Here is a 14,730-nt window from a genome sequence, read left to right as displayed (position 1 = left end):
TAAATAGAAACGGATTTTTTGATTTTTCGTTTTCTTTAACCTTTGAAATGTACCTAAAAATCTTCCAACGTTATTTTTTTTTAAAATAAAGTTATGCTTTCTTCGAAATGATCTTGAGTCTCATTTCCATTCTTCATCAATGTGCAACGAACACATCTTATAATAATTTTCCTACGCATAAAGGGGGAAATCAGTTATTGATTATAATAATTGTTCTCAACAACGGACATATCCTCTAGTTTTTCCATGAGATATTGGGATCCAGTAATTAGGAAAATAAGAAAGAGTTGTTGATTTCATGAAACTAACCTCATTATCGAAACATCTAAATTTGACTGAAGTCAAAAAGTGAAAAAGTTGAATACAGAAAAACCCTCGGAAAACCCAAACATACTCAAACCTACTAATTTTTTCCGGTCTCTCAAAATTTGTGCATAATATTTTAAAATATTGATATACAGACTTGGTTCGACTCGAAATTACATATTAATTTTAATCAAGGTCGAACCCGTAAAAGACTTTTTTTATCGACATTTATGTATAAACCAAATATTGCGAAAATATGTAGGGTGGTTCATAAGATATAATCAATTAACAAATAGGGGATATTAATGAATCACCCTATACTTTCTACAGGAAGAAGATATCTGGTTGTATTCTGCTTTTCATCTGTAAGTTACAAATTCTTCAGCGTACGATCGATCTGTCGGTGTCCGATTGACAGATTAGAAAATAATGCAATTCTGTAACTATTTTCTTTTCTTTTGAATTACTTATCGCGAATAGTTACGGATTCTTGTACGCTAGAGATCACTAAAAACGTCCAGAATCATAATTTTCCTGTAAGCTTATGGAAAGTTACAGATTGTCTTACAGATGAAAGCAAAATACCACCATTAGACTCATGAAATATTGGTTATTTCGAAGCACCTCTATCTACCCTGACTGTATGCGCCTTTCCCAATGAATCACCCTGCATAAATTAAAAATCACATTAACAGAATACCCTAAGAAAATTGCATTTTTTTTAAACACTTTAAAGACATCAATCACTTCTAAAGTGTATGTCATTGAACGCTAAATTCGTGAAAAGGGAAAAATTCCAATTTGATTAATCCATTTCATCTCTAAATTGAAAGAGAGTTGATAAAAATTTCATTCCTCAGCAAATTTTTTGTCCTATTAAAAAAAGACTCCAGTATATCCTCCACCTCTAATAGAAGGTTCAACTCCTCAATAACACATACAACTTGAACTGTCGCAGTATTCTTCTACAAGATAGTAAATACCGAAATACGAATTTTGGGCGTTCCTTTTTACTCACTCTGTATATCCACCTTTGATGAAGAATCTTCGAGAGTTTCTGAGATATTTCATGAAACCACCTTTAATCTCTCTGTAGGAGCTCATACAGAGCAGCTATGTAAGTTTGAGCCATTTGAAGAGTTTCGAATTTCGATAGCTTCCTGTCGTTACCTAAAGAAGGTACAACATCTCTCAATCTGTCGAAAGCATCGTTCAAACTGGTCATCCTCCTTCTTTCCCTTGCATTCGCTGCCAATCTCCTCTTCTTCATAATGTCCATGCCTGCTTGACTCTGTTTTTTTTTCTTGGTTTTTTTGTTATCCCTCTTATCGTTTTGTCTACCCTGATATACCAGGGAATTTGAAGAGAGATACAGGTACCTATTGCAGTCGTATTTGTCGCTATAAAAGTTGTTGTTATTGCAGCAGAATTCAAGGTTCCTGTAGGAACTACTTGGAGCATATCTTTGCGATGACATTCCAGCATCTGATGCGTTGGAGAATGGACTGGCCACTATCGAATTATCGCGACTACCGGGTGAAGACACCCTAGGTGATGTATAGCCATCTGATGAAGTTTCGTGAGACATATGTTGGTAGTCGTTGTTATTCAAGAACATTATTTTCCGCTATAAAATCATTTCTGGGTCGCGTTCATTGATCCGACACACCATTCGAGCATTTTCTCTCGAATTTCGTACCAGAAGTGTAGAGGTCCGTTATCCAGATGATAAGGCAGTAATGTATTCAGTTCGTTAGTCTCGATTTTGCTCTCGAAAATCTTGTCACAGTTACACATGCGGGTAAACGGGTTCACATTGAGTCCATGGAGAAGGATAAATAAAGCCGATCATACAGTCCGGTGTTAACGTACAACGAGCGGATTGGATGAGCAAGTTTCTATCTGTCGAATCTTTCTCAAATAAATTCTCTTCTTCTGAACAGTAAGGTCATTGATATCGTCTGCACTACCATATCCTCTCTGGAAACTGTAACCGTCCTTGTCTCTTACACCGAACTGAACGACGAACCTCCTGTGACGCGTGTCTAAGTCTTAATGTTTTCATTAGCTTGGTTAGACACGATCTCAAGCACTTCTTAAGTAGACCAGAAGATTACTCGAGTACGACTCACATTCACTGACACACGCGTGTGCTCCTAGAATCTGGTCCCGACACGGAACAAGCTGGTGTCTTGGCTGCAAGAATCTCTCGCATCAGATGCCGAGATATAACTGAAGATGACCTGCTAGTAGCAAGTGTTAAATCAAGGAAGGAACCAGTCGTGTACGTATGATCTGGTTGCCAGTAACTCGATGGGTCATATTTCACACCTGACAGTGAGCGACCTCATCTGCGGTAGGAATCCGCTCTTGATCTCGGTGTATTGTATAAATGCTACTTTTGTTTTTGCCCTGATATGAATCTTTAGTTGACAATATGATTGACTTCTGCGTTTTTTTAATCCTGACTTGATATTTGTACAACTGAACGTTCTAAGCCAGTTCAATGTGTCTGATGAAACATGTATATTGGAACTCCATGCGCCATAAGGTCCATAACCCAGAAAACTATGAAAAAAAAGTTCAGCGAAATATTATTTTTTATACTCTGTATGTGATGAACTTCATTCCAGAGTAATTGTTGGCCCTCTTCATTTATTTAATCATGAACAATTTGAATTAATGGATATGTAATTAAAGTTACAACAACCCAAGAAGAAATTAAAGGATTCATTCTCAGCAGAAATGTATACAATACTCATAAACTTAAGGTGGGGGTGGCGACCATAGTCAAACACTATCAATTTATTGCTGACGCGCGATGTTTTGAAGATTATTTTTATATTTTTATTATATTTGCACAACTGCCATTATAAGTGACACTTTCAATGTATACACCAAGTCACCAAAGATTATAGAGTAGAAAGATAGGAAACGCCCTCATATCGCTAGTACTAAAAACCGACTATATTTTGGCCAGTGAAAACACATTTGACAATGAGATGGCGCTGAAAACGTATTATCAATACAGAAAAACTGTTTAATAACAGTTTTCTGTTTTATAATTGAGGGGCGCGAAATTCGAATTCTATTCCTTGTATTGAATTTCAATATTGACCTTGTTGAGATCGGAAAACAAACATCCTGAGCGACAAAACAAGAGGATGGTTTTGTTTTGTGACCAGGATGTTAGTTTTCATCTGAACATTGTTTGGAATCGATTGGTATCAATGAAATACGCTGTTGGATGTGATAAATTTTTATTTGCAATCTATAAAAAATTTACAAAAATTTGAAATTATGGACAACGAATAGAGCTCTGACTAGGATACAAGAGTACATGGTTAGGTACGTCAAAGGTGTTTTTCTGTGAAAACGTTTTGAATTAATAAACTGAGTTGAATTTGTACAATTTATATCAGAAATTGATATGAACCAATATTCAATTTACCGTCATAGGATACACATTTCCGTTACTTACATATTATTCACAAAATTTTCAGAACCACAATTGAAAAAAACCTTACAGAGGTATACAAGACCTGTATACAAGCACGTCAGTATAATATCTTCATGCTTTTTTATGATTTCTTCATGGTATAGTCTCTTTATGGCACAATATACAAATTGATTGACGAATGAACAAAACACTCACAGAAGGTTTCATAAAACTTTGACTTTCCAAACGACAATTTGACAGTCACCCGATTCCCAAATCGAAATCAATAAAACTTTTGCATTTCTGAATATATTGAAGGCAATTGAGAATCTTTGAATGGACGTATAAAAGTCATAATTTCCCCTAAATGGGCCCTTCGTGCGAGGGATGCTTCCTGCATACAACAATATACAGTAGAACCTCGATTATCCGTGCGCGCTTTATCCGGGCGGCGGATTCTCCGTGCGGCATTCTGACAAGGAGATTATAAACCGTCTGTTCCGATATTCCTGAACAGTACTGTCAGTATTTCAGAAACGATGCCTATTGGCCCAGTCGTTCGAGTTCTATTGTTATTCGATTGCGGGCCAGTAAAACCAGCAATATCGGAACAGGCCCAAAGTGTAGAATTTATGAAGCCCAAAAATTAGTGATTTTTTCAATTGATTTTTCAATGTGACATATAGACATTGTTCAATGTACGTATGGGTTGCGTTCACAAACTTACTCCGAGAGTAGAGTATGAGTATCTCCATGCTCAGAGAGCATACAATGAGGAACTAAAAGTACGTTTGTGAACGCTTCAGGTAAACAAAGCTTACTCAGAGCTTGCTCAGATCAAGTTTGTGAACGCAACCTTAGACATTATGTATAAATATTAAAACTGTTATTTTTTGTTACATGTATCTAGTAGTACGTTTTTTTTCTTTGTTTGACACATGGCTTTGACTAAATAAATGATTGAATAATTAAAACAAGGTCTTTGGATTATCCGTGTTTTCAATTATCCGGCGAAAGCTCGGTCCCGACTGGCACGGATAATCGGGGTTCTACTGTACGTGGATGAACAGTTCTCAATCGACTTACAGTAAAATGTTCATTGCACATGGTGTAGTCAGTAGTGTCTGCAGGCCTCTACGCCCTGAAAATTTTATCCACTTCGCAGCACTGAAAATAAAAATCAATGAATGACCGAGTTACATGTTACCAGTTTTAATACTTACATTCCCATTTTCCTCAGTAAAATTCGTTTTATTTGATCCACAGTTCTTCACCATACAATAATTTTCGAACGATATTCTGAGGTTTTCGCCAAGAAATTAGACACAAATTTCAATAATCAGCAACTAGAACGGGCTTGAAAAACACAAGGCGATACGAGGTTGTCTCTGGATACGGGAATCAAAACATTCAAAACCTGTTTGATCAAAATGGCCATATTACTCTGACATCTCGCAAAATTTCATATGTCCCTCGAATCAAAATTTTAACCAGTCTTAGGGCCTTAAAAACACATTTGAAACACAGATGGCGCTCACATCACTCTAGTCGCTTCGTTTCCTATCTTTCTACTCTATAATCTTTGGTATACACTGCTTCTCGAAAGTCACCTCCCCCTCATAAACTAGTGAAATTTGGAAACTGAATATTAAAGGTTGTAAACTTCCCTACTAGTGATGATAGATGACGAAATAGTCAAAGATGACGTCACAACGCCATTGTGACCAATAATCTTAAATGGAACTCTACGGCAAGCGACATCTCTTTTAGAAGGTATCGAAAAAACCTATTCAATAATATCAATTTTGTATCTGTTTATGGCAGTGTTCATGGCTCATATTAGTAAACATTTTACGGTCATTTCTTGAGTAGGAATAAACCAACTAAGGGCCTGTTCCGATATTGCTGGTTTTACTGGCCCGCAATCGAATAACAATAGAACTCGAACCACTGGGCCAATAGGCATCGTTTCTGAAATACTGACAGTACTGTTCAGGAATATCGGAACAGACGGTCAATGTACAAAAACTTGGACAATCACAAAAACGTCGAATTAAGGAGACTAACAAAAACATCAGCTTATTTGACAATTATCAAGAGACGGAGCTTGAATTTTAGTATTAACTGCTTCAATTCATTACAGCTTTGCGTTTTAAAAGCGAGCTGCCAAAGCTGCCATAAATACAAACAAAATTAGTAACACTGAATAGGTTTTTTCGATACAGTAATATGTTTCTCGTTCCAACAATAATATTAAAGGTGAATATCGGCACAAGGAACATGAAATTAAAACACCTATTCTTTCAGCGACGTTTCGGAAATTTTATTTCCTTCATCAGGCCCATCAGAATATTTGTAAAAATTACATAAAGATTTCATAAAAATAAAAAACGAGATATTATACAAAACAAGTGATCTCTCAACAGGTAGGTACGTTCAATCAAGCTAAAACAACCATTGTTGTTTGCTTGATTGAATGTACCTACCTGTTGATATGATACAAAACAAGTGATCTCTCAACAAGTAGGTACTTAGGTACATTCAATCAAGCTAAAACAACCATTGTTGTTTGCTTGATATTGATAAATCAATAAAAAGCGTTATAATTTTCAACATCAAACAAAGCATGTCTATGAGATACAGTTTCAGCAGAGGTTAGCTTAACGGGGTACCTACCATACAATTTCGCGTATGATACAAGAGCTTAGGGAAAACCCCAGTAAAAAACCCTTTCCAGATATATTTTGTAAACAGTTTCATCTCCTACAATCCACTACACTCACGGGTGGAAAGGGTTTTTTACTGGGGTTTTCCCTAAGCTCTTGTATCATACGCGAAATTGTTTGGTATATAAGCAGAAATATTTCATATTGAAGGACTTCTGGCACTGCAAAATTTGGTCCTTTCCTCTCCAAAAAACCAGGGAATATTATCTGAAATAAAAAAAGCAGAGAAATGTGAAATTAAGTACCTATATACTCGGGTGAAGGTCGATCAAACGAACTATCATGTCTTATATTTAATTTTATTGATGAGAATGAGGTGATAATAAACTTTATTCAAATTTTTTATGTGTTCATTTATAGATTTATAGATTTTTTTTCATCTTGTTTAATCGATATCCATTTCATGAAGAAAACGTTTTTTTCTCTTTAGTGGGTTGGATATGTGAAGGATATTTCTTTCATATTCAGAAATTCTATCTCTAAGATAGTTTGTCTTATTGTATAGGTAGACTGACGACCCTTGCAATAGGCCTTATAAATAACGTCACTAAGTACCTGTATTCTATACAGGAGTTACTTCTTCAATTTTTGTGTGAAGTTTTTCATTTAGTTATATTAGAAGATCTAATGGCGATTTAGACGTTCAAAGATCAGATTTTTCCTTTTATCTGTTCTGGTAATGCTTCAAGGTAACGTGCGTTCAAAAAAATTCGTCGTCAAATAGGCTATCGAATTTTGAGGGTTAGAGGGTTGATGTTTTGTGACTAATCGTTTGTCTTTCCTTGAATTACTTCATCTTCCCAAAATGTAAACAATGATGACATTAACGTATATATAGCGTGAATTTGTATAGAAAGGCACTTTTTAGGATAATTTACCTGTGAATGTTAACCAACGAGCGAAAAGCATTTCTTTCATTGAGTCAGATCACAAGAACCCAAACAATGTGAGGCTGTTAAAAAATTTCTTGGTGAAAATTTTAACCGAAATCCACAATTTTCATGCATATAAGAGACATGAATCTTGAATGAAGAGTGGTATTATGTTTCTTTTAAGATTCTACTTATTTCAGTAATATGAATAAATCACAGAATCTCAATATGTTTATTTAATCTCTATAAATTTTGAATCGATTCGAATTGCTGAAAATCTATAACAAAACCAAAAAACTGAATTACATGAGAATATCTATTGGAAAATTCATCAAAATTCCCTTTAGCTATGAAAGAGGCATGATGATTTTTCCTTCATAACGTTCTACTGTTGAAGTTCCATAAAAGAAAATGAGTTCCACAATTTGCCTTTGACTGATGCATACCGAAATCCCATTACAAGGGCAGGTAATTAAACCTTGTCAATTTCTCATAACATATCAATCTTCATGGAAACAAATTGATATCTTTTATTCAAAATCGTGTGGCATATGCCAACGGATACTCCACAGCAACTTGATATAAAACCCGCTTCTGCCATCATATTTATTATTGCTAAATAATTCTGGAGTTTTCTTCTTTGTTGACGATTTCCTAGGTACTAGGTACAGTTTGTTATTCTCATTATTCTCATTTTTAGTTAGCATTGGATGATAATGCAGGGAGATTTATAACTATTGATAGGACGACTCAGAATTCAATGCTCTTTTCATCCTGTCACTCCCATCATATACGGGGTGATAATAAATTTCTAATCAAAAATATTTGCTTAGCATGAAAATAATTTGAAAATTAACATTTTTCACAAAAATTACATGTCCACATGTAGGTGATAGAAATCAAAACAGACGAAATATGGTTGGTGAAAATGTAAATCAAAATATTTAGCAACCTATATATCACAACCAGAAGTAATTAGTTATGAGTGGGTTGCATCCAAGTACACTTGAACTATACACGGTGGGTGTTTGACTCGTATAAATATTTTAACAGTTGATTCTTGAGGTCAAAAGCAACACTTTTTTTCTATACCATTTTTCGATAAAAAGATATAACCATTTTAAGGTTTCATAATGAGCTGCGCCATAAACATAATTACCTAAATAATTAGCTAAATCTATGACATTACACATCTGTGTGGAACAGAGTTGTATTCAGCAAACGTACACAATTTCTCAAATTTCACAGATACTTTTTAATTTTTGAACATCAAATACGAGAAAATATGAAGAATACTTTTATTTTACAAAACGTTCAAATATTCATTAGATAGCGTCCAACTAATGGTTGTATTCTGCTTTTCATCTGTAAGTTACAAATCTGTAGCGTACGAACGATCGGCCCGACAGATTCGTAAATAATGCAATTCTGGAAATGTTCCTGTAACTATCTTCTTTACAGTGTTAGTTTTGAACTACTTTTCGTGAAAACTTACGGATTTCTGTAAGCTACAGATCACTAAAAACGTTCAGGAGTTTACAAAAGTTACAGATTGACTTACAGATGAAAGCAGAATACCACCATTAGTTTCAAGAGTTGGGTGTTGGGTTCTTTTAATTTTTGGTATTTTATGATACGTAATAGTCATAATGAGAAAACTGAAAGACATATGGGTGACATCTTGTGTTCGAAAAATCTAATAAATGAAAAACTATATGCCAAAATTCATTTCATTCCATGTTTGTGAGATAGAAGTGAAAACAACATTTTTTATGGGTTTTCTACAGCCTGTATCTTTGAAGCCGAGCCGATTTGGAAAAAATGGTAAGGAAAAAAGTGTTTCTTTCGACCTCAAAAATCAACTGTGGAAATATTTGTATGAGTCAAAGACTCACCATGTATACGTTTTTGTCATATCATATCATAAACGTTATACTTTCGCAGATGTTTCAGAAAAACCAACGTTGACACGAACATTATTTTACAATATCTCTGATATTTCTCCAAAACTTGAAGGAAGGTATACAGGATGTTTCATGAGTCGTTGGCCATAGCCCAATGGTGAATGCAGGTCATCCAGGCCTTTCAGAAAACTTGCTTGTTTTGTATCTTAAGGCTATTAGTTTTGGAGATACGGGGTGATTCATCAACATTGGCCTATTTTTGCGATACCCATAACTCTGGAATGCAAGGTTTGTTCACTTCAGAAAGCTCTTCCAAACGGTTCATGAAATTTCAATATATTCATTGCAGTCTCAGAATATTATGATTTTTCATTCAAGCCCCAAAATCTATATTTTTTACATCCCCTAAAGAAATTTCGTTATTGCCATGAAAAACTACATAAACCATTCTAACGAATTCAGTTTCCACTTTGCATGGCACACTTGTCACAAGGGAATAGGAACCGGATGAATTCATATTTGATGTCATTTTTCAATTCTTCCCATTTCAAGCCCTCAGCACATACTGAGAGTTAAAATAGTAAAAAAGTGTTTAAGAGTATGCAAAGTCGAGCTGTAAAGTCTTTTGAAATTACATATTGTATTTAGATAGAAATGATTGAAACCCTCTTGGAAAATGTAATCCGTAAGTGTGTTTGCTTCATAACACACATAACTATTAAAATTTATTTTTCCGAAAAACCTTAATCTTTTTATTTCCTTTCATATAAAACAACAATGAAACCGGAACCGGACGAATTCATGTTTTATGACATTTATTCGAAATACTGTCCTGTTTTCATTCATTTGGTGATATTATTCATTGTCTTCGGTCGAGATTTTAAATTTTATTTTTAAATTCTGTTCAAATCTTTTTCATTTTAAAGCCTCAGTTCCCACTGAGTGTGCGTGAAAAAGGGACAGACACTTCTGACTTCACGAGAGCATTTTCGTCAGAGGATAGAAGAATCCTGTGCAGAAGTTAAACAAAATCACGATATGATAAGCAGGGCAATATTTATTGCCCTCAAAATCCGATTAATAAATCTGATCTTAAGCGCTAGGAAATGTGTCGAGAAGGAAGAACTCCATTTCGGACATCTCTTATGATAGTACATTTTCATCGTTGAAGATTAAATTTCAATACTTATGTATGTTTTGAAGCAAATACACTTACGATTTACATTGGTTTACATTATTTGTATCTAAATTCAATATGTAATTTCAAAAGAATTCACAGCTCGACTTTGCATACTCTTGAATACTTTTTACGAACACTCAGTATGTGCTCAGGGTTTAAAATGAAGAAGAATTGAACAGAATTTAAAAATATTCAGGATCTCGGCAGAGGACCATAAATACTATCACCAAAGGAATAAAAACAGGACCGCATCTCGAAAAAATGACATAAAATATGAATTCGTCCGATTCCTATTCCAATGTGACAAGTGTGCCATTCAAAGTGAAAATTGAATTCCTTAGAACAAATTATGTAGTTTTTCATGGCAATAACGAAAATTCTGTAGGGGATGTAAGAAATATAGATTTTGGGGCTTGAATGAAAAATCATGATATTCTGAGTACTGCCCAGAAAATATTGATATTTCATGTAGCTTTTGGAAGAGCTTTCGGAAGTGAACAAACCCATAAAATTTGATCGAAATCAGACCTTGAATTACAGAGTTATAGCTTTCGCAAATTTAGGTCAATATTCATGAATCACCCCGTATCTCCAAAACTAATAGACTTAGGATACAAAACAAGCAAGTTTTCTGAAAGGCCTGGATGACCTGCATTCAGCATTAGGCTATGGCCAACGACTCATGAAACACCCTGTATAATCATCTGTCGGACAAAGATCGAGCCGAAAGCAGTACCTATACACAACATGTCATCCCTTTACCCTTTCATTACCCCCTTTGTGGGTAATGAACCACAGGCTGGGGACCAGGATCTACAGAATACCTCCCATTCGACAAAATGCATATTGAATTACTTCAACTGATCATTTCGAACTCGAAGGAGGTGGACAACCAAATGAAACGAAATGAATGCGTCCTTCACTGTCAAAATTTGAAGTAGGTGTTGAGGAATGGACAAGTGAGATCTGAAGTACCTGCGTAAAGTGTTGAAATCTGAACAGTAACCGTATCTCAAGTAATAATAATATAATTGACATAAAGATCTAGCTGAGATGGAAAAATAAGAAGCAGTTAGAAAATTATCTATTCATGGTGATGAATAATTCAGTCTTTGATGAGTTCGTTGAATTTTATACATACATACATACTCGGCCAACTTGTTAATATTGTTTGACGAAGAATAAATAAAGTATGGATTCTCCAGACAGAATAGAATGGACTCTATTGCGCTGATTTGAATAAATTTTCATTTATCTGGTAGCAACCAAGCTATAAAAATCACGAAAATCTACAGAAACATAATGCTTCACGAAAGTTCAGAAATTTTGGGATTTTTTCAAAGGTTTCTATTTTTTTCATCAATTTTTAAAATATGAGAAGTCTAAATGATTACTCGTGTAACCCATTCTTTTGCCCATTTCTTCATAAGTTTCACAGTTCCAGGTAAAATATCATTTTTAATACTTAGCCTATGCTCTACTCGAACATAGGTGAAAAAAAGAAAGAAAGAAAATAAATTAAACACAGGTACACACAACACAACACTAGAACACACTGCAAAAAAAATACAATCATTGCTATCACAGCTATCACAGCTGCAGGCATAGCTGTTCGAGCCAGGAAATAGCCTCCGGTGTCGCGTGCAACAAGTCGTCGCCTGTTCCAGGAAAGGTTGTTAGCGGGCATTCATTTTTAATATATTATGTAGTACAAAATCAATTAACTGGAAAAATAAAGTTCAGTAAAGGGTATAGCCTCCTCAAACATCAATAGCTTGACAACGCCTTAGCATACTTTCGATCAGAATGTTGAAGAAGCATTGATTAATTTATCTCCAGAGTTGCAGGTGGTTGATTGGAATCCAAAGCTCTTTGTAGCTGGTCCCAAGCGTGTTCAATGGGATTGAGGTCTGGCGTCTCTGGCGACCGAGCGGCAAGGCCAAATGCAGAATACCATGAATTTCCATAGGTTCATCGACAATTCTTGCACAATGTTTTTGTTCTTCTCATATTGAATATAATATTCTTGCTCTTCTCATATTAATTATAATATTCTTGCTCTACTCATATTCAAATTATAATTATTGCTCGACTTACATTTAATGTATTGATCTCTCATTGATGACCAGACTTAGACAATGTAGTTCAACTATTGGTCTATTTAACTATTACAGGTCTTCTCATTAAAATTCATTATTCTAACCTTCTGTTTTTCTGATGGAATAAAGAGGTTTTCGAAATCAATTATCATTGGTTGCTCTGTCACTGGAACGTTGGGTTAATTTTAAATTTAACGAACTTTCTCAAAGTCTAAGTCTGAACTCAAGTGACTTCTCATTCGAACTACACTGGAATATCTGTTTTCAGTTGAATAATGTCTCTCTGAATCTATAGATGTTGTAAATATTTGTTTTCAATACTGTATTAGCTTTATGCAGGTAACTTACTCATTTTATTATTGTGAGCGATGTACAATAAATGTTTTTATCCCATTTCGACGTTTAAAGACGACAATATTCAATCCATCGTAACGAGGGTACTTACCCTTTACCGTTTATCCACTGAGTGAATTAATTTTTTTAAATTGATTAGTGAAATGAAATATTCTCCACTCACTCTTTGGAAATTATTCTTCGCATACAAAATGCAGGTGAGCATCATTTTAAAGTAAGTTTATTATAACTTCACTCCGGTTTTAGTCAGTCGCCCCACCAAGTATTTGTTCAGAAATATTGATTTTGTTCTGTAATCAATCCTCAATATATCCTTCTGCAACAGAACTTGAGCGCCATCCACCATGTTTCTTCGAATCTGCACAGAATTTGCGAGTAGGGTTGCAGAAGATCGCCTGAAAATGTGCCCTGTATATTGTTCAGCATCAGAAAGACCCAAATACTTTGCAATTGTAGCGGGCATTTTAAAAAATGAGTTCACACCTACAGGCTGGACAGTACATTTTTCGTTTTTATAATTTAGAAATAGTCGCTTGTGATCAACTTTGTTTGGCCTCAAGTTCTTATACTTGCGGAATATATCAAGTGCAGCAACCTTATTATTACCATTGACCACAGTAAAAACTCTTTTCTTATAGATTTTCGTATCAGGAATTTGAATGACCAATACGCTGCCCCGATCTTCCACATCATCTACGGTCATATTCACCAGCTCGCCAATTCTACACCCTCCAGCAACACCCATAATAAAAACTACCTTTATCAATAAATATTGCTCATCAGGACCGGCATCTAAAAAATATCTAACTCCTCTCTTTGTATACTTTCGACTTCTTTGCTACGTATCCTCTGGAATGTTGCTTCAAAAGGGCGGTGACTTGGTAAAATCTGCCGATGTCTATTTTTCTTTCAGAGCCAACATTTTTTTGAGTTGCAAATAGTAGGACCATAAAGACGACGACTTTATTTTCTTGAACCTTTCGGAAATATAAGCCAAAATGACACCTTTGGCTTTCTTATTATTTCTCCAGATACAAAATGCCGTTTATTCCTTTTCGTACAAAGTTTTTGATTTCTATGGAATAACTGCTTCTGCTGCGTCATTTGCTTCCTCTATAATGCACTCGGAAACTACAACCTCGTCGTCAACGCACAACATTTTTCGAAACACGTATCAAGAATTTTTGACGGTTTTATAATTTGCATTGACACTTGCAAAAAATTAATTACATAGTGCCATAGCGATCGAAGGGATATCCTGATATTATTTCCTCTGAAAAGTATTCATCATTTGAATTTTCATCAAAATGGGATGAAATTTTCTATGCGACACGTGAGTTAAAAATGTATATTGACTCGAAGAAATAAACCCATTCATGTAACTCCCTTGTTGTATAAATAACTATTATACCATATCCAACTCAATTGTCATACAGTCCACTACTCTTTTTTACAAAATCATAACACACCCGATCTTCAACAGGCGCATGATGTGCTGATTAGAAATTATTTTAGAAACAGGAGATTCTACGTGAAAGTGGAATGAGAAATCTCCACCACCAGATATATGGAAGTAGGAGTGCCACAAGGACCAGCACCAGGGTCACTGCTGTACAACCAACATATACATTCATGATATTCAATCAAATCCAAGAACTAAGCTAAGACTATACCCTAACGTCCCTAACGATACTGGAATCGCAATTCGACATCGCAAGCCAGAACTCGTGGAACAAAAATTACAAGAAACTCTCGACAAAATGAATTATTGGGGTATGCAGTGAAAAATAAAGCTCAACGGGCATAAGAGCGAAGCGATATTACAACAGAAGAAAAACTGAGAACTACAA

At 35.0% G+C, this 14,730-nt stretch overlaps 1 protein-coding gene and 1 pseudogene across 1 annotated transcript; both read right to left on the bottom strand.

The window, feature by feature from the left end:
- Positions 1–1,109: 1,109 nt before the first annotated feature.
- On the bottom strand, positions 1,110–2,753 carry LOC123311713 (protein atonal-like). The gene has a single exon (XM_044895787.1). The coding sequence runs from the start codon at positions 1,922–1,924 to the stop codon at positions 1,388–1,390; it is 537 nt and encodes a 178-aa protein (XP_044751722.1). The 5' UTR covers positions 1,925–2,753; the 3' UTR covers positions 1,110–1,387.
- Positions 2,754–13,103: 10,350 nt separating this feature from the next.
- LOC123322981 lies at positions 13,104–14,504 on the bottom strand (annotated as a pseudogene).
- Between the last annotated feature and the right edge of the window lie 226 nt (positions 14,505–14,730).

This window comes from Coccinella septempunctata, chromosome 1, assembly GCF_907165205.1.
Source record: "Coccinella septempunctata chromosome 1, icCocSept1.1, whole genome shotgun sequence".
In the NCBI taxonomy this organism is placed as follows: Eukaryota; Metazoa; Arthropoda; class Insecta; order Coleoptera; family Coccinellidae; genus Coccinella; species Coccinella septempunctata.
This window is presented reverse-complemented; position numbering and strand designations above follow the sequence as displayed.